The sequence below is a fragment of the Tupaia chinensis genome, unplaced genomic scaffold (assembly GCF_000334495.1).
Source record: "Tupaia chinensis unplaced genomic scaffold, TupChi_1.0 Scaffold000468_1, whole genome shotgun sequence".
Taxonomy (NCBI): domain Eukaryota; kingdom Metazoa; phylum Chordata; class Mammalia; order Scandentia; family Tupaiidae; genus Tupaia; species Tupaia belangeri.
In genome coordinates, this window is record NW_006159977.1 from 388,998 (window position 1) to 409,591 (window position 20,594).

The following is a 20,594-nucleotide window of genomic DNA, read 5'->3' on the forward strand; positions in this document are numbered from 1 at the left end:
GAAGCCCTACCTCTCGCCCACCTGCCAATCTCTCTGTTCACAGAATAACTTGAAACAAATCCTACTGTCCCATGGTCACGGCAGCCTGGACAGATCTAAAATGGAATTCGTGTTCCTTCCCAAACCACGTCCTAGTCTGTCAAGCTAAAGTTCTCAGAATCATTATTTCTGACTGTACGAAAACCAAGGACTTGATTCTACATTAATCTTCTGCCGCCACATTCCCTGAGGACGCTTCAGCAGACGTGTATCTGACAAAGTGGAAGCAGAAGCCATCCGCCCCACAGAGCGCACCACCAGCACACCCGAGGGCCTCTCCAACCTGACTCGCAGGGAGAAGCTCAGTGACTCTGAACCACGCTCTGCGGGACTAATGGTGTCAGTGACGAGAACTAAGCAATCCATTCAGACCAGGAAAGTGTACGCCCAGCAGTTCTGCTCATTACTCATAACAATCCTACTCATCCCGGTACCGGTAACACGAACATTCAGAAGCTGAAATGCTCCACAACCTGAAACTTTTCAAGCACTGACATGGCACAAGTGAAAAATCCCACCCATCACCTCATGTGAGGGTCAAGAGTCAAAATGCAGGAGTACAAAGGTTATATAAATCATATAAACCACCTTTGGGCTATGTGTATAAGGTTCATGAAACACAAATCAATTCCGTGCTTCTACTTGGGTCTCAATCCCAAGATATCTCATTGTGTATGAGGGAGCAGGTCTTCAATAAGTTAATGGAAAACATATTGTGAAAAAACTACGCATACATTTTGAAAATTTTTGCACCAAAATAAACTTGAACTTTAATTCCATTTTTCCACAGATTTCTTGAAGTACTTTCATAAATGCAAATATCCTAAAATCTGAAAAAAAAAATTTGAAATGTGGTACATTTCTGGTCCACATTTCAGATAAAGGATACTCAGCCTACATTACTTGAAGTAAATTATAAATGAGTGTACCCTCAAGAGATTGGTTTAAAAATACAATATACTTTCAGTTTCAAACTTGTATGTATTATTAATGAAGAATAAAACCATTTGAAAGAAGAATAAACCAAGCTCGCTAAAGATAAAATGAAGAGGGACCAGCAGATGGTGTAATGGTTAAATTGCTGGACTTTCACATAGTTGACCACAGTTAGAGTCCTGGACCCAGGACTTGAAACTCACACTGGGTGAGTGTGCATGTGTGCCCAAAAACCCGAGAGGAGAATGGAGGAGAAGAGATTGCACATGGGCACCCTTCCTAGGGGGTGATCTCTTGTTTTCTGTGTCTCTCTGTCTCTCTGGCAAAGTGCACATGCCCTACAGCAAAAACTTCAAGAAAAGATAAAATGAAGAACTAGCTACAATGGGTTTACTTGAAGTTTCTTTGTTTTTTATTGTGTTACAATACACATAATAATACTTACCTACAATAGTAATGGAAAAGCTACCTTCTTCTTTTTTCTAATTTTACCAGAGAGTATATATTTTTGAGAAGAATATAGAAAAAGAGAGAGAAAGTGAGAAAACACATCCCCAGTGGGGGGTAGTCAGACCTCAATCCTTTCTTCTCCATTTCTCCTGCCTTTGGGGTTTGTGGCATGTACACATACATGCCTTGTATGTTTTCCAAGCCACTGGGTCTGGGATTCAGACCATGTGGTCGGCCATGTGGCATCTAGCCACCTTAACCACCAGGCCACCAGCTGGCCCCGGTTAAACCATTGGTATATTAGCTCCACGGCATGAAATACCCTCACACTGTAGAGCAACCATCACCATCATCCATCTCCAGAACTGTTCTCCTCTTTCCAGACAGAAATACCACTCATTAAGCAACTCCTTGCTCTCCTCCGCCAGGTCCCTGGTAACTGCTACTCCACTTCCTGTCTATCTGATCACCCCGCGCACTTCGTGTGAGTGGAGTCACACAGTACTCATCTTTCTCTGAGTGGCTTATTTCACTTAGCACCACATCCTCAAAGCTCATCCTTGTGTCACGTGTGTCAGAATTTCATTATTTTTTTTATGCCTAATAATATACCATTGTATATGTATATTACATTTCGTTTATTCAGTTATCTGTTGATAGACACTGGCTATCGTGAATAAAAGCATTTTGAACAGTGATGTATTAGCTGACTATTCTAAGTACAGTTTCAATGTTACAAGGCTGCTGTCAAAACCAACATCAATGATTTTTGTTTTATTAATTGAAGAGGCAAAAGAATTTGTAATATTCTAGCTCTTAAGGTCTGTCAGTATTTATAAGATTGAAATTCTAAATACTTGCTAGACAGATCTTAAAATTAAATTAGCAGCCTCAGGACCAGCAGTTGGTGTAATAGCTACGTGACTGGACTCCCATGTAGTTGACTGTGGTTTGAGTCCCGGACCCAGTGGCTTAAACTCAAGCCAGGAGTGTGTGCGTGCACCGAAGATTCCGAAAGGAGAATGGAGGAGAAGGGATTACGGCATGGCCATGCCCCTGCAGGGGGCGACTTCTCACTTTCTGTCTGTTTCTCTGTCTTTCTGGTGAGCACATGTGCCCTATAGCAAAAACCTCTCCAAAAATAATAATAATAATAATAATAATAATAATAAAATTAGCAGGCTTTATTGCATAAGATTATCACGTAAGATTTATCGCATAGTACGATATACACATCCTATTGCCTGTTTCCCAAGTGTAAAGGTGACAAACTTACCACCCCTGGACTAAAGATGGAGCCTGAGATGCTTTTAAAATTAAATACGAAGTAACCATTGCTGATAGGGCAAAAACCACGCTGGCTATGGGGACTCTGTTGAAGGTACCAGTTTCAGTGTCTTGTTAGAAATTTTTTTTACCATTTTATAGGGAGAAGAAATCATTGTTTTCCTATCTATTGACTTAATTACCTTCAATATAAAAGTACTATTTGTGTGGGCAAGGGAGTGTTTAGCAGAATTAGGCTAGCTTAATTCCTTTCAAAAGAACATTTCTGTCCATTTCTAAAAACTATTAAGTGTAAATTTGAATCTGAGAAGGACATCCCCAAATCCCATCCCATCTCAACAAAGCATCTCAGAGCTAGGAGGGATTTCAGAGTAACAGGACAAAGGCAGGAACTCCCCACTGTCTCCTTTCAAAAGAAGAGGGGCTTACTTGTGTGGGTTCTGAGACCTGCCTTCATGGAGCAGAACAGTCTGACCTCTGAAATCACTAACTCACCGAAGACTGCTACCTGGCACTGGAGTGGGCTTTGGTCAGCCCTACAGGACATGGGTATGTCATTGGGCAAATTCCCATGGAAATGGGACTTAGAGAAATGTGCAGCCTGGCAAGCTCTGTCTGCCTGCACCCTTAACTGGAGCCTACAACGTGGCCCAGAGTGCTAGCCAAGGCAGGTGTGGCCACGGGAAATGCCAGCCCAGGAAAACAACCTCGTGGGCCGGCTTTCCTTATAAGGTGACATGCTTCAGCTGAACTAAGTGAGGTGACAAGTCACAGCATGAACAAAAGGCTCCGTGAAACAAAAAGCTTACTAATTCTCAAAAAGCTGTCAAGGGACTGGCTGTGACGAATGAAGTGCTGACCACAGAACCAAGTTTAACTACCACAAGAATGATACGCAGACCATTGTGAAAATCTCTTTAGTAAACACAAAATAAGCTTTTCCTCCAAGAAAGTAGTCCATAAATTTCTACTTTTTTACTGGACGTTTTGATAACAGAAGCCCTCAAATACTAATAGTCATTACTACTATTTGGCATGTGACTTAAAGAGTACAACGACCCCAAAGCTAGCTCCACCTCTCCTGTTCACAGGGAACGCATGTGCTGTTGAACCGTCAAAGCTGTGTCAGAGAGACAGAGCTAAGAGACCAAGGCTTCCCTTGTCAGGTTAGTCTTGGTGGCCAGCTTTAAACATCTGAACACGTGTGACTATGTGAAATAGTCCACTCAATGTGTCTAATGTGCCTACATATACTTTTTTGTATGAAACACATGAATCTTGTTTCGAACAACAATATTCGAATTCAGATTTAGAAGAAAAAACATTCAAGTTCTGAAACGGAAGATAAGGTAGTTGACAAATGACTTTTAACCTAGTACCAGGCTAAACTCTTTCCTTGGCCAACCCCCATACCTGACCTGGCATTTTTCCAGTCTTTCATACAGTCAGGCCCTTCACTCGCTTATTTACTTAAATTGCCTAGGGTGCATGCACTTGCTAGAGAGAGACAGAAAGCATTCTCCACTGGGGTATGGTGACACTGCGACCCTCTTCCCTCCGCTTCTCCATCCCATCAGAATTGGGGGCACACACACAGATGCACCAGCATGCTTTTCAAGCTACCTGAGCCAGGATTTGAACCACAGTCACCCGTGTGGGACCCAGCTCCCAGTGCACGGTGCTTCACAGCTATTCTACAGACTGTCCCCTTCTGTGGTTTAAAGAGTAGGGTATTCACAGTAACGAGCGTGAATTATTCTGCTCTCATACATTAGTTATTTGCCATTATGGACATAAAGTGTTGAGCTCGTATTTTATCAAGACATGAGGTTAGGAAAATACTGAGCACCAGTCTAAATTGTAAAAGAGTACATTCTCTAAACTCTAGGAAGTTTTACTCTAAGAGAAAACATAATAGGAGTATTTCTTTAAAATGTCGCTTGATTCTTGTAAAAATTATTTCACACGGTATAGAAAATGCATCATCATTCTGCTACAATAGCTTCACAACTAAATCCTGATCTAAAATGTATCTGAATTCTCCCCACACATGAAAATTCCTTTGAATAAATACCGAAACATTATTATTATTATTATTATTAGGTTTGACAGGTGTACTCACCAGAGAAAGACAGAGAGAGAGAGAAAGTGAGAACTCACCCCCCACCCCAGGGGGATGCTACGCCACAATCCCCTCTTCTCCATTCTCTTCTCTGGATTTTGGGCACACGCGCACATGCACCTTACGTGTTTCTCTCTCTCTCTCTCTCTCTCTCTCTCTCTCTATATATATATATATATATATACCCCGGAGAGAGATAGACAGAGACAGTAAGTGGGAAAGTGAGAAATCACCCCTGGGGGGATGGCCACACGGCAATCCCTTCTCCATTCTCCTCCTGGGATCTTGGGCGCGCATGCACACATGCCCAGTCTGATTTTCAAGCTCCCGGGTCTGAGACTCAAACCTCTGTCTGCCATGTGGGAGTCCAGCAACGTAACCACTATGCTATGCACTGCCCCTGCCCCCAGCTAAATCTTTCCAATAAAACAAAAGAATGTACTGTGAATGTCCAATGCTGAACAATCCATGATTTATTATAGTCACAGCCAGTCACAAAGGAGAGAAAAAAAAGACCACAATTTGAAGCAGAAAAGTTGAGCAAGAATCATTCCTGTCATCCACTTCAGAGGGATGCGCAGGTTTCTTTTAAATACACGGAATTTGATGTTATTGTATAGTATATTGTGTGGGTGTTTTGTGTTTTTTTTTTGTTGTTGTTGTTGTTGTTGTTGTTTGTTTGTTTTTTGTGGGGGGGAGGCAATGCAAACCTAAATTCAATCTTTTTTGTCTTTTTTCTTTTTCCTTTTTTTTTTTTTTGGAGAGGTTTTCGCTATAGGGCACGTGTGCTCGCCAGACAGACAGAGAGAGACATAGAGACAGAAAGCGAGAAATCACCCCCCAGAGGGGATGGTCACGCCGCAATCCCTTCTCCTCCATTCTCCTCTCGGGATCTTGGGCACGCACACACACGCGCCCAGCGTGTTTTAAGCCACCGGGTCCAAGAGGCGAACTGCGGTCGACTACGTGGGAGTCCAGCGACATACTCATTATGCTAACTGCTGGTTCCCAAATTCAATCTTTTTTTTAAGTGAAGCTGAAACAAACCAGCAAATATAAAGCTCAGTCTCCTCCTTGGTGTTTCAGCCTGGCTGTTACCTGGAGCCATCGCTCCGAAGAAACAGTGCATGAATTTTAGAGGGAGAGACCGGCCAACAAGCCCGGCTGGTCTCTGCCCCAGCACACACCCCTTTCCTGGCTTCTCTGGATGGCCCTCTGCTGATTGGCTCCTGCGTAGACGCACACGCCCTCACTGCTGAGATCAATGAGCAGCCCCCTCTTCTTCTTTATTCTTATTGTTATTATTATTAATTTTTTTTTGGAGAGATTTTTTGCTATAGGGCGCGTGTGCTTGCCAGACAGACAGAGAGAGACAGAGAGACAGAAAGCGAGAAATCACCCCTGGGGGATGGCCATGCCTCAATCCCTTCTCCTCTCAGGATCTGGGGCACGCATGTACACGCGCCTGGCGTGAGTTTTAAGCCACTGGGTTCAGGACGTGAACCACGGTCGACTACATGGGAGTCCAGCGACATAGCCATTATGCTAACTGCTGGCCCCAGCAGCCCCCTCTTCTAAAACCTGCCCAGCTGGCCGTGTTGATTGGGTTCTTGCAAAGATTCCCTTTTCCTCTCTCTAATGCTTCTGGCTCGGCGAAGCCCTCTCCTCCAACTGAGCCTGCCAAGCCATCTGCTGGCCCCTCCACAAAGCATGACCACGCTGCCCTCTTTATCCTGTAACCAGGTTCCATTGGGCCTTCTCTGAAGCGTCTCTCATGACCTCAGTCACTGTTGCCACCAGCTTCTGCCCTCTGTGCCCCAGTCACTGCAGAGAGCTTCACAACGCTCTTCTGTCTCCCGCCCTCTGGGGCTGCCCTGCAGACCAGCGGCAGAGTCTGGGCAAGGCTTCCTTCCAGGCAAGGGCACGTGTTCACACTCCTGTCCCTACTGCCTCGTTGCAAACTCTCCCTAGTGGCTGGGATGCCGATGTCCCAGGACAGGTCTCCCAGCAGGCAGGACAGGCAATGCATAAGAGGGAGGCCTGGGCTCCAGGCTGACTCTGCTCCTGCCCAATTACAGACAGCCTGGGACCAGCCGGCCTGCTCTGGAGGCCCCTCCTGCTCATCTGTTGTGTGACATGAGCAGAGGTAGTAGCTACCCGTAGGATCCGTTTATGCTTTAAATGAAACTCTGAAAGAATGCCCAGCCATGAGTGCTCTGGACGGCACCCTGAGTCAGCTCAGCTTGGTCTCTCCTTCCCCTGACCCCGGGGCCCTTCCCAGCACCATGCTCAGTGGGTTCCATAAGAGAAAGCTTTCCTCCAGGGTGAAAACCTCATCTGAACTGTCTCTTGGAAACTCCCCCAGGCCCAGGGCCAGCATCTCACAGGCCTTGGACTTGGCAGCGATGCCACCCAGTTGGTTGGTTTCATGGCTACCATAGAGCTTACCCTTCCTTGGGTTTTGTTTGTTCGTTCGTTCGTTTGTTTTGGAGAGGTTTTTTGCCCTATAGCAGATGAGAAATCACCCCCCAGGAGTGATGGCCATGCCATAATCCCTTCTCCTCCATTGTCCTCTCAGGATCCTGGGCATGCATGCACATACGCCCAGTGAGAGTTTAAGCCACCAGGTCTGGGACTCAAACCGTGGTTGACTACCTGGGAGTCCAGTGACGTAACCATTACGCCAACTGCTGGTCCCAACCCTTTCTTGGTTTTAAAAGTCTGTTTTTGGGACCAACAGATGGTGTGGCAGTTTTGTCGCTGGGCTCTTCTATAGCCCACTGCAGTTTGAGTCCTGGATGCAGTGGTTTGAAACTCATGCTGGGCACGTGTGTGTGCATGCCCAAGATCCCGGGAGGAGAATGGAGGAGAAGGGATTGTGGCCTGGCCACCTATAAGGGGTGATTTCCCACTCTCACTCTCACTGTGTCTACTTGTCTTTATCTGGTGAACACACATGCTCTAAGGCAAAAATCTCTAATTTATATACATACCTGTATGTGTGTGTGTGTGTGTGTGTGTGTGTGTGTGTGTGTGTGTGTGTGTGTGTGTGTGTATTTCCTCCCTCAGACCAGTAGGTGGCGAGGTAAGGTTAAGTGCTGGACTCCTACGTGGCCGACCCTTGTCCAGGACTTCAAACAGGCCAGGCGTGTGTGCATGCATGTCCCAAATCCTGAGAGGATAGTGGAGAAGGGATTGTGGCATGGCCATCCCCCTGGGGGTGATTTCATGCTTTCTGTCTCTCTTGTCTTTCTGGTAAGTGTCCGTGCCCTATAACAAAAATCTCTCTTATAAAAAGTCTGTTTTGGGGACCAGCAGTTAGTGTAATGGCTATGTCGCTGGACTCCCACGTAGTCGACCACGGTTCGTGTCCCGGACCCGGTGGCTTAAAACTCACGCTGGGCGCGTGTGCGTGCGTGCCCAAGATCCTGAGAGGAGAATGGAGGAGAAGGGATTGCAGCGTGGCCATCCCCCTGGGGGGGTGATTTCTCGCTTTCTGTCTATCTGTCTCTCTCTGTCTGTCTGGTGAGCGCACGCGCCCTATAGCACAAACCTCTCCAAAAAAAAAAAAGTCTGTTTTCCTCATCCTGTTCCCAAGCTGAGAGAGAAGCAGGAAGAACAATGATGGGACTCAAAAGCCTCTCTAGGATCAGCCCTGGTGGCTTGGTGGTTAAGGTGGCCGGATCCCACATGGCAAACTGCACAGTTTGAGTCCCAGAACAGGCAGCTTGAAAAACATGCTGGGTACCTGTGCGTGCCCAAAACCCTGAGAAGAGAATGGAGGGGAGGGCCGAGCGACATGGTCACCCCCTGAGGGTGCTTTCTTACCTTCCCTCTTTCTCTCTGGCAAGCACACATGATCTATAGCCAAAACTAAGCAAACCAAAAACCTCTTCCAGGTTCCAACATGTGAGACAGTATGCAATGTCAAGAATTCCAAAGTTGGGGCCGGCAGGTGGTGTGGTGGTTAAGGCACTGAATTCTCACACAGCTACTAAGTGGTTCAAATCCTGGACCTGGTGGCTTGCTTTTTCACTCCCCCTTCCATTTCTCTCTGGTCAAATTAAAAAATAATAATAGTACACAAAGTTAAATGAGTAATTCGTTTAAAAAAAATGGAATTGAATAGTTTCACAAAGCCTTGTCTTTGTTTTGGTCCTACATGGGACGGTAGCCCTGAGTGGCCAAAGCTGAGAAAGACAGGGCTGGGAAGAACACACCCAGGGCAAGGGAGAGAAGGAGGGACACGTGTGCTAGAGGTTACTCCGGCGTCTCCCCACAGGCTTCCTGTGCTAGTTCAGTCACAAGGATGCAATCATCTTGATATTTTGAAAAACATTCTTATTTCAAAATAAGGAAACTGAGGTTTTAAAAATCACATTTCATGTACTCAGAGGGTAGAATTACAATACCGGGGCGGAGATTTCAACACTGCCACTTCCTGCGAGACTGCTCTAGCCCCCGTCCTGTTTAGATCTTTAGTTTATGGTAAACTATTAGAAGAAATTAAACATCCTACTGGCAATGTTTATCATTAGACTTCACATTTATATTGCTGATTGTAATGAGGGAACTAAGACCTTTCTAGGAGTGATTTGGAATCCTTATCAACTCTTGCATTCTTTATTTTTCAACCTCAAGAAAAGCCAGAAGGCACTGGCTTCTGCCAAACAATGAAACTGGAGATGCTGGAGGGTGACTCTAGGTTAGAGGCTGACTTGGCAGGCTGTTCGGGAATGGAAGGCGTGGGGTTCAGGAGCAAAGGCTTCGGCTGGCTAAACCACTTCACTAACTGAAATCTATTAAGCCTTGCAAAGAAACAGGAAATTCAAGGAGACTAAGGTCAGGGTGTCCAATGAGCACAGCACTCCTGCATCAGGGCCAGAGAGCGGCCAGCCGCCACCCCACACCCCCACACTGCAGAACTGCCTCTCTGAACCTTCTGCCAGGGCCCCTGCACATCGCAGCAGGATTTAGAAACTGGTTTCCACCCAGAGCCTCTGGTTACCCTCCCAGACTCACAAGCCTGGCGCTCCCTTCTGGGAAGGTCTGTGAAGTCCTGGTGCGTCCTCTCCCACAGGGACATCTCTCTTGCATTTTCAAGGAATGCGTGACCAGCCTGTTCCTGCTCTAACCCATGGTAGTCTAAAGTCAAGAGTGTTTTTTGTTGTTGTTTGTTTTTTTGAGAGGTTTTTGCTATAGAGCGTGTGCACTCACCAGAAAGACAGAGAGAGACAGAGACAGAAAGAGAGAAATCCCCCCCCAGGGGAGATGGCCACACCACAATCCCTTCTCCTCCATTCTCCTCTCGGGATCCTAGGCATGCACGCACATGTGCCCGGCGTGAGTTTAAGCCGCCGGGTCCAGGACTAGAACCATGGTTGACGACATGGAAGTCCAGCGACATAGCCATTACGCTAACTGCTGGTCCCAAGCCAAGAATATTCTTTATCATTTCCAAAAACTGGCATTTTTTGGTAGCTCAAAAATACCAATTCCATGTTAAAATCTGTTTTAAGGGACCAGCAGTTAGCGTAATGGCTATGTTGCTGAACTCCCACGTAGTCGACCGCAGTTCAAGTCCTGGGCCCAGTGGCTTAAACTCACACCAGGCACGTGTGTGTGTGTACCCAGGATCCCGAGAGGAGAATGGAGGAGAAGGGATTGTGGCATGGCCATCTCCCCTGGGGGGAGATTTCTCACTTTCTGTCTCTGTCTGTCTCTTTCTGGCGAGCACATGTGCCCTATAGCAAAAACCTCTAAAAAAAAAAAAAAATCTGTTTTAAAACCTCACATCACCAAAATGCTAGAACAGTTGGAGAGTCAGTCTGTCACCAACATGAAGTATACCTATTTTCTACCTGGGTATCAAATACTTGTCAGCTTGCCTCCTTCAAAAAGGCCTTATTTGAAGCCACACAGGATTGCCATAACATTCCCTGTTAAATTTTGTTCTACTTTTATCGAAGGAGATAAATTATGCTCCAAGAAAATGAAAGCACCTAGTCAAGAAATCCAAATGAAATCTTAACTCCTGGGTCAGCCCGTCCTTAACTGCTGAGCATTTCTGTAAATTAAAACAAGACATGTAATCCAATTTACGCTGGATATAAAATGACTTCCAGGTCTAGAAAGGAGCCCCTGTGGGCACTCCACAAACATGCAGTGATTGATCTGAGGCATGACTGCTTCTGCATCGGGGTTTGTCCCAACCATCTGAGACCTGAGTCACTCGGAGGACTCGACGCCCGGCCCTGCTCACCTGTCCTCGAAGCACACGGTGCACTTCCAGGTGCGGGTCCTCCGCGGGAACACTCGGCAGTCCCTGCACACGCGGTGGCTGCAGCCCCGGCACACGGCCCCCCTGTTCAGCCGGAGCCCCAGCACGCGCTGGCAGCGGGCGCATGACTTCTCCCTGTGCTCCTGGCTCGAGCTCTTCGCCCCTTCCCACCGGAGTCGCTGCAGGTGTGCTTTCAGTTTCCTGCAGCCACAGAGTGAAATGAGAGACGACAGAATGGAAGGACAGACGCCAGGTCACAGAGCATGAGCCCTAGCAGCACTGCCCATGGTGAGGGAAGGGGCTTTAGCATCCCACGTCCCAGGCTCCAATGTGGCTGAGTAAGCAGGGTTGGGGGGAAAGGAGGGCCTCGCTCAACCTTTCGGGGGAGACCAGGCCAGGGGCTTGCTTAGCTGTAAAGCCAAGGATCCGACCTCACCTGCGGGGGTTGCTGTGAGGATTAAACGGCAAAGCATAGATCAAATGCCTGGTACAGAGGGGTTAGCTGCCGACCGAGTCCTAGGTTCATCCCTTTATGCCCAAAGGCCTCCGTAATAGGAAGGGAGGAGGAACAGACACAAAAAGGGGCCTCAGTTCTAATATGCAGGATGGAAGTGTCTACAAACTCAGCTAAGGCATGTAACTAACACTGCGCTTTCCCTGCTGCTTCCCCTACCCCTCAAACCCCACCCCAACTCCCCTGGGCAATGGCCATTTGTGCAGAGAAGCTTCTATTGGGTCCCAGCAGGTGCCATTGACCACAGCACTCCTTTATGAAATGTCTGCCTTAGTATTTGAAAAACAAGGTTCTATCGGAAACGCACTCTCAAATTAAACGCTCAGGAGTCGCCCTAGAACCCGTACCTCTTAGAACAAAACTTCCATTCCACGCTACTTTTAATATCCAAAATGATGTCCCTGAATCACTGAAAGATCTGTAATCGCTGAAGGAAATCCCACTTTTGCCTGGCATATGATAGTTGATAATGGAGGAACGTTTACAAGTATTAGCCCTGAAATAACCAGGGATGATGGAGAAGGAGTGTCACGCCGTGCAGTTATGCAAAACACTATCCTCGTTCTTCAAGTGTTTGGTTGTCCAGAGCGTCATTTTACATGTGTGTTTTTCTTGGCAGACTCAGAGTTCTGCTGCTTGAGACAAAACTGTATGTATATTTAGTTTCCATTTGCCTATTTTCTGAAGCTCACACTCTCTGTAAACATTGGCGGAAAGTCACCATGGTATTCAAACCTGATCTTGACAGCTGGAATGGGCCCGTTTCCACACAGTTAAGCACCCCTGTATTAAATGGGAACTCTTATCAAACAGCTTGTGTGCTCAAGAGCCGGGCCAGGAAAGAAGCTCCCCGTTGGCAAATCAGTGCGGGAACCGGCTAAGCAGGTTCATGCTCTAGGGTATGTTCCCTTTCTCCTCAAAGCCAACTGGGAAGCAAAAAAATAAAAATAAAAAAATAATAAAAAAATAAAAATAGAGCAAAGAAAAATAGACAGGAATGGATTCCATTGGATTGCTGTTTCTAAGCTGCTTTCTTCTGGGTTTTTTTTTTTTTTTTTTTTTTTTTTTTTTTTTTTTTTTTTTTCTGCTTTTGCACCTTGGGGTATCAATAAAAATAAGGTAGGAGCACCCTTAACCTGAGGTCTCCCTCTTAAGGGCTGAACAGAAAGTCAGAAACCTTTCCTTGAAGTGTTCCCACAAAGCAGCAGGTAGAGGACAGACAGACGGACAGCAAATTTATTGCAGAAAGGCACCACTTTGAATGAACAAGAGCAGCCTCCCTTTTCCCTAACCGTTTTCTAGGTTTAGCGGGGCAGCAAGGTCATCTCCGCCCACACCCCTCCCTCAGTAGGAGCCTCCCCGACAAGCCAGCAAGTGGTGACAAGCCAGCCAGAGGCGGTGACCCCAGGAGGTGGCTGGCTGCCCAGAACACGGCCCCTCGGAGCCCCACCCTGAGCGCTGTCTGCCTACCGGACCCTCTGCTCCTCCACGTTCTGCACCTCCCGGTCTCGGTACAGGACCTGGAGGACGGCCTCGCGTTCCAGCTCCTTGAGGGCGTTCAGGTCCACCCCGTGGGCCATCTCCTCGCCTCTCTGCGTCCCGGTGGGACGAGTGTGGTCCGCAGCGGGCCTGCTCTGCGAGCCGGCGTCCCTCTCGCCGCCCCTCTCCTAGCTCCTTGGTGGCTGGGTTTCACCTGCGGCTTGTCTTTCCTTTCTGAACTGTGTCATAGTCCTCCAGAGAAGAAAGCCCCAACAGGCTGCCCCTGTCGGTGTCACTGGTGTCACAGCACTGTCAAGCCTCCAGCTGCCCAGGGAGCGTTTTCACTGGGTTCTGCCACAGCCTCTGGCATCCGCCTGAAAAACAAGCGTATCTTTTTTCTGAGGCTTTGCCAGAGATTGTTATAAATTATGCAGGGCTCCAAGCAGATAATTTCTGCAAAGCAGAAGTAATCCCCAAGCTGAGGAAACTTACAAGTAGCAGTAAGAATACCAGCGCCCAGAAGCCAACCTTCCACTGAAGAGGTTTCCGGGCCAGCAGGGACGGCCACCCAAAGCCCAGTCTGTCCGACACCTGTAGAAAAGAAACAGAAAGTGGCTACGTTGTCCCCAAACAGCCTGAGTGGCTCTGCAGCAGTGCTTCAGAAGGTGTTCGACACCAGCCCACCTTCACGCTCTCCGCAGCGGCTAGGATGTGAGATTTTAGGTTTTATTAAATGAGCCTTCTTAGGATTCTAAAAGCCTCAAACTTCCAAAGTTCAGAATATGACTCTGTCTCTTTAGTGGCCAGATTAAGGTCTATGCTGAATGGACATCATCCTAATTGAAAATAATTAGAAAATAGAGTTCTCTGCTAGCTATTATTTCTACGATTAACTTGAAACAAAAGGATGTCATCCGTTAGGGATATGCAAAGCAGCAGCACCACAACCACGATCCGTCAATCACTCTTATTATGGTCTGTAACAGTCTTCGAGCTGCCTTGAGCCTCGGGTCTCATTTTCTGCTCGATGCTACTTGAAGAGTTCTGCACACAGTCTTTTCCCCAGAAGATGTAGATGGCCTAGTCAATATGTAAGGGACTTCTACAAGTTCATGGAAAAATAGAATTAAAGTGCAAGTTTATTTTGGTGCAAAACTCTTTGACCTCCACATACCGTTTGTTCATGATTCACGTTTTCCATGAACTTTTGAAGACTCCCCATGCTTTCTATGATGCCATTTTTGTTACCAAATCTATGAGAATCCTGGAGGAATAAGACACCCTTCCAATGCTGTAGAAGCTAAATGAGAAGCCCTTTGTTGAGCTTCAGCAGAAATGCACATTATATTAATTTATGATCCAGAGCAAAATACTGAATGAGAGGTAAACAGAGCCCTGAGGTATCATTGTTTTTAAGCCAAGGTTCTTAACCTTTTTTCTCAATCTTTGGCAGTCTGGTAAAGTCTATGTATTTAAATGCATAAAATTAAATGTTGAACTACGAAAGATATTGATTATACTGAAATATGTTTTGAATTATAATATAGTAATATGTGTTCAATTATGCACCAGATAATAAGATCTAGCAGTGGTCTACTGACTACCATAATGACGAGTGTAAATATTTCGAGATACCTACAGCATAGAATGTGGTGTACAAACACGATTACCCCTGGAGACAGATTCACAAGTCCTGTTGTTGCCTATGTTCATAATTTAGGGCCAGCCCCATAACATAGTCAGTAAGGGAGCCGGATCCCACATGGCCAACTGTGGTTCAAATCCTGGTCCTGGCAGCTTGAGAACCATGCTGGGCAGGAATGTGTGCACCCCACATCCCAACAGACGGAGAAATGGAGAAGAGATCGTGCCATGACCATGCTCCAGTAGGGGATCATTTCTCTTTCTTTCTCTCTGTGGTGAGCATATGCAACCTCTGGCAATTAAAAAATTTTAGAAGAAAGAAAAGAAAAGAAAAGAAAAGAAAAGAGAAGAGAAGAAAAGAAAAGAAAAGCCTAAATCTCAGTTCCAGGAGAATGAAAATAAAGATGTAACTTTTCCCGTCTGAGTTCATGGACCTGCAGGAGAAGGACTGCTGGCCTAAGGGCTTCACAGCTCAACGGTTCCTCTACTGTGAGATGCAGTTGTGGGAGGAGGGTGGGAAATGGCAGAGGTGAGAAATAGGGGGAAAGTATATATATACACATACATATACGTACATATATATACACATACTATATATATACATATGAGAAACGAGAAATGGAAAATGATTTGCCAATGATAACATGTATGAGTAAGCCACTATGCAGTGTATTCTAGATGGGAAATCACATTTTGTATGCCGTGATGATGCTCAGTGAATGAATGTAAAATAAATTAATAAAAAAATTACATTGCTCACTCCAGCTGTGGCAGTCACACGAAGAGTAGGAAAACTAGAGCTCTAAAAAGGGATGCTCTGGGTCTCAAGCTGCCGGTGGTCCCCTCTGCTCTTCAGTGGCTTTCTATCCACACAGTGGGGAAACCACAAAGCAACCAGGAATTCGGGGTCTCACCCAGCGCCGCCAGGGGCAAAGCCGTGTCTCTGCTTGGTTCCCAGCTTCCCAGTGAACAGATGGAACTAGCAGCTCTTAGTTCCTAGGGGCTCCGAGTCCCTGGAAAAGAGGGAAGGCCATGAAGGCGGTGTGACATCAAGTGCCAGTGGAAAGGCCATCGCGCCACCCACAGTGCGAGCTCCTTCTCCTGCCCCGCGATCTTCTTGCCGTCTTCTTCTTGCTACTGTGTTAACTGCGCTCCTGGGTCAGCAGCTGCCTGGTCTGATTCTCAAGTATTTTAAATGAAGATTTTGCACTTGGTGCGAAACATATGATCATGCGCTGTGCTTTCTTGTTCTTTTTTTGGATTACATTAAATCAACAGAATAATGGTACATACCTAAGGGATACAGGTGACTTTTCAGTGCGCGGCTACGTTCCAGTCAGGATAATGTGCGTATCTCACTTTGCTATGGGGCCAGTTACAGTCCTCCCTTCCAGGACAGGCCTCGTAGTGCAGCATGGGGAGCCACAGCCCACATGGCCAGCTGCAGTTCAAGTCCCTGCCCAGCTGCTTGAACAGCATGCCAGGTGCGTGTGCCCCAAATCCTGACAGGATGGGGAAAAGGGACTGTGGCAGGACCACGCCCATTGGGGGTGCGCTCTCTAGCGAGTGCACATGCTCTCACAATAGAAATAAAATAAAATCCTCTCCTCCTTCTCTCTTGAAATACACAGTTGTTAACGGCAGTCAGCCTTCTGTGACACCAGTTCTCCCATCTAACTGCAGTTGCTTATCTGTTAACCACCCTCCCGCCACCCTTACCACCACCTGCCTGGCCGGCCCCTAGAAACCACTGTGCTGCCCTCTCCCGTGAGTCAAGTTTTCGCTGTCACATATGAGTAAGAACATGCAGGCGTGCCTGGTTATATCGCTACACCGATGTGCTCAGACTCATCTGTGCTGCCCCTTGACAGGGTCTCACGTGTTCCTCTCACATGGCTGGCTGGCTCGGCTCCCTGGGCTGGTCTCCAGACTGAGTGCGGTACTACGCAGGTACCACCACCACCCAGGAGCCCAGGGAATCCTCATTCAGGGGACCAGGTCTTACATATTTCATAAATACGGATCCAATTATCATTGTAAAACGCTGCTCAATATTCTATCAAACCCATGCCCATGGTACCATCCAGGTGGGCAAGATGTCCTGATCATGCACCGGTGGGGCTCCCCCTAGTGGCCAATACTCCAAATGACATACAGAAAAGAGAAACCAGTTTTCAACCGACCAATCCGGTCATTCAGTAAATATTTTCTGAGCACCTTCCAAGTGCAAGCACTGTCCCAGCTGTTTAGGGCACAGAGCTCGAGTGACTAGTCATCTACAGCCTAGCAAAGAGACATGCTTACAGCAAGAGCACACAGAGGACAATAAAATCAGAGATCAGCAGTGAAAGTGAACGGGGCAGATCATTCTACCAGGAACCTGGGGTAAAACAAACATTGTACTGAGCACTCAGTGTATTTCCAACCTTCCTGGTAGCTAAGACAAAGCAAAGAGAAAAAATCAAGACGCTGCCTATAGGTCTGATACAGTGAAAGAAATGAGTGAAGGACCGTGAGGACCATCACATGGACCGTAGTTTAAGGGAAGAGGCGAAACTGGGCTTCGTGTTTCATTATTATGTGGATTTTAGCTTAAACCAAGGATGCAGTAGTACGCTGTCGTTCACTGTAATTATTTCAAATATTGACCAAAACGTGGCTTTCTGCCATTCCATGTTAATACAGGGAGAAGGCTTAGAGAACTAGAGATGAGTACTCCTTATCCACTCCTTATCCAGCTTCTCTACACATTCAGCCAACTAGAGAGTTTGAGTCTAACTTCCATAAACCGGCAGGCCCTTTGAAGAGTAAAGCCTTCTATCGTTAGACGGAAATGCGCGCTTGTTATTTTTCACCTTGGAGGGTTCATTCCAAAAGGGGTGACTTAGAGATGATGCAGTCAGTGTGGCAGAGCGAGTCAGCCCCAGGTCGTCTGCATCGGGGCTTAACGGAAGGCTAGGGACATGTGTTCTCTTTGGCTTCCAGTGTCCCCATGGCTTGGTGGCTTTAGACATTTCATTTCACACATTTGAGCCACAGTTGTATTTCCTCAGGACTCCGGCAGGACTTAGAGTTCGTCTTTCATAGAATTTACAGAAGTTATTTCAACGGCATCCTTTCAATCCTTCTGAAAAAGCTCTGGAGCTCTTTCTGCACTTTGTGTCTGTGAGGTGGCATTTGCTTCTTAGACGTTTGTATCAACTCTTTGGAAATGTGTGGGCTGTTTCTGGTTGTTACAGCAACACAAAATTGTTTTGTATTCCCAGACACATGTTGACTGCCTTGCCAGACGATTCATTCAGGCAAGGAAAAAGTATATATGTATCTATGTAAACACACACATACATACACACCCAATACACACACACACACACACACACACACACACACACACACACACACACACACACACACACACACACACACACACACACATATATACACACACACACAATAACAGAATTTAATTCACATAAACACTAAGTCTGGTTTGCAGGGATTAATATGCTCTGAAATGTCTAGGAATGCAACTATGATGTAAATCAAAGGAAGACTGGACTCGATTTCACTCAGACTTAACAAGAACTGTTTACCACTTCAGAAAGACAGCACAGAGGACAACATTGCTGATAGCGCTTGAATCACTAAAAAAAGCCATCTGCTATAACAGTCTGCATCTGTAGACAGCACATTCAGGTGAGTCTACAGTGCAAACGCACGACTGCTTTCCTGTGTCTTCTACATGTCACATACAAGCACCGATCGTATGACCATAACTTACTGTCCCTTTATTTCGTCTCTTATCACAGTAATGACATTGTACTATTGCTATTTTAATTATTACATGTGTAGGAGGTTATATTACAAATGAATTTTATTTTAGAAGAGTAAAAGATTAACTATAAAACGTGTGCTATGAAGAGTGGGCACTGGGTCTCAGAGGTTTAAGAACTATTGAATTAGAGAGTCCAATAATCTCTAGGATCACTTACAAATTAAGTTATATAATTCTCTTGTTAATTTTTCAACGTATTACTAGGTTGTTAGAATGAGGCAGAGGAAAATAGAGGTTTGGCTGTTTGTCTTTCTTTGTTTTATTTTGCCAGAGGGTACACGTTCTTGCCAGAGAGAGACATAGAGAAGGAGAAAGCACTACCCAGTGGGGTGTGCCACCATCCGTCCTTCATTTCCCAATCCTGTCAGGATTTGGAGCCCCACACAACTGGGCCTGACATGTTATTCAAGCTGCCAGGACTGGGATTCAAACTGCAGTTGGCTATGTGGGCTCTGGCTCCCTTAACCACTAGGCCGTGAGCCCAGCCCCCAACTGGTTGTTGTTTTAGATTGTGTTGGTTCTGGGGACCAGTAGTTGGTGTAATGGCTATGTCACTGGACTCCCATGTAGTTGACTGCAGTTCAAGTCCCAGACTGGGTTACTTAAACTCATGCTGGGCGCATGTGCGTGCGTGCCCAACATCCCGAGAGGAGAAGGGATTGCGGCGTGGCCATCTCCCCTAGGGGGTGATTCCTCTCTCTCTCTCTGTCTCTCTTTGACTTTCTCGCAAGCGCACATGCCCTATAGCAAAAACCTCTCCAAAATAAAATTGTATTGGTTCTGGTTTGAGATTGGGAGTTCATTTATGCAACAAATTCAGGGCTGATTTCCAGGTCATAACAGAGTTGAGAGTTCTTCTTTTATAGAATTCACTTGTTTCAGCTGCATCTTTTCAATCCTCTTGAGCAAACTCCAGAGTCCTTTCTGCACTTTCTGTTAGGTGGCTTGCTTCTTAGAGGTTCTGTGTCAAAGACCAGCTTGGAGAGTCTGTTTGTTATTCTGTCTTCCAAATCACCTAGAAACTGCTCACAGAAACCACTGTTAGCTCATAGTCTAATTGCTCAGAACAAGCTGCCCCTAGGTGACAGTTTCCTTATTTTTAAAATTTTTCTTTATAGTAAACTTCTTTCTGGTCAATAGGGAGAGAACTTTAGGAGTAGCAGATGGAGCTAATAGTAAGCTGAGGGGACTGCAGTTCAAGTCCCAGACTGGGTTACTTAAACTCATGCTGGGCGCATGTGCGTGCGTGCCCAACATCCCGAGAGGAGAAGGGATTGCGGCGTGGCCATCTCCCCTAGGGGGTGATTCCTCTCTCTCTCTCTGTCTCTCTTTGACTTTCTGGCAAGCGCACATGCCCTATAGCAAAAACCTCTCCAAAATAAAATTGTATTGGTTCTGGTTTGAGATTGGGAGTTCATTTATGCAACAAATTCAGGGCTGATTTCCAGGTCATAACAGAGTTGAGAGTTCTTCTTTTATAGAATTCACTTGTTTCAGCTGCATCTTTTCAATCCTCTTGAGCAAACTCCAGAGTCCTTTCTGCACTTTCTGTTAGGTGGCTTGCTTCTTAGAGGTTCTGTGTCAAAGACCAGCTTGGAGAGTCTGTTTGTTATTCTGTCTTCCAAATCACCTAGAAACTGCTCACAGAAACCACTGTTAGCTCATAGTCTAATTGCTCAGAACAAGCTGCCCCTAGGTGACAGTTTCCTTATTTTTAAAATTTTTCTTTATAGTAAACTTCTTTCTGGTCAATAGGGAGAGAACTTTAGGAGTAGCAGATGGAGCTAATAGTAAGCTGAGGGGTCTGGGGTGAGCACCAAGAAGGTCAGAGCGTATTCCACCCACCTCGCAGCATTTGCAAGGTCAGGTGCATCTTATAGATTTGGCTCCTGGTCCCCTCTCCCAGCAAGAAATTTAAGACCACACTGGGCTACTTTGCATACTCTTCAAACACAGACCAAACAAACCTACTTCTCTCTTCAGTGCTTTTTTTTTTTTTTTTTTTTTT

General features: G+C 46.2%; 1 protein-coding gene across 4 annotated transcripts in view; it reads right to left on the minus strand.

Annotated features, from left to right (window-relative positions):
- The window catches only part of SYTL3 (synaptotagmin like 3), an 87,632-nt gene that overhangs the window by 61,531 nt on the left and 5,507 nt on the right, over positions 1 to 20,594 (minus strand). For 3 of the 4 annotated variants that reach the window (XM_027774686.1, XM_006155778.2, XM_027774687.1), the window contains exons 3-5: positions 13,600 to 13,698; positions 13,099 to 13,481; positions 11,097 to 11,315 (exon numbers count right to left, since the gene is read on the minus strand). In XM_027774686.1, the coding sequence (XP_027630487.1) occupies positions 11,097 to 11,315; positions 13,099 to 13,208 (329 nt within the window). In that variant the 5' untranslated portion in view covers positions 13,209 to 13,481; positions 13,600 to 13,698. Of the gene's footprint in view, positions 1 to 11,096; positions 11,316 to 13,098; positions 13,482 to 13,599; positions 13,699 to 15,665; positions 15,765 to 20,594 lie in introns of all 4 variants that reach the window. The other variant, XM_027774685.1, reaches the window with a different exon arrangement.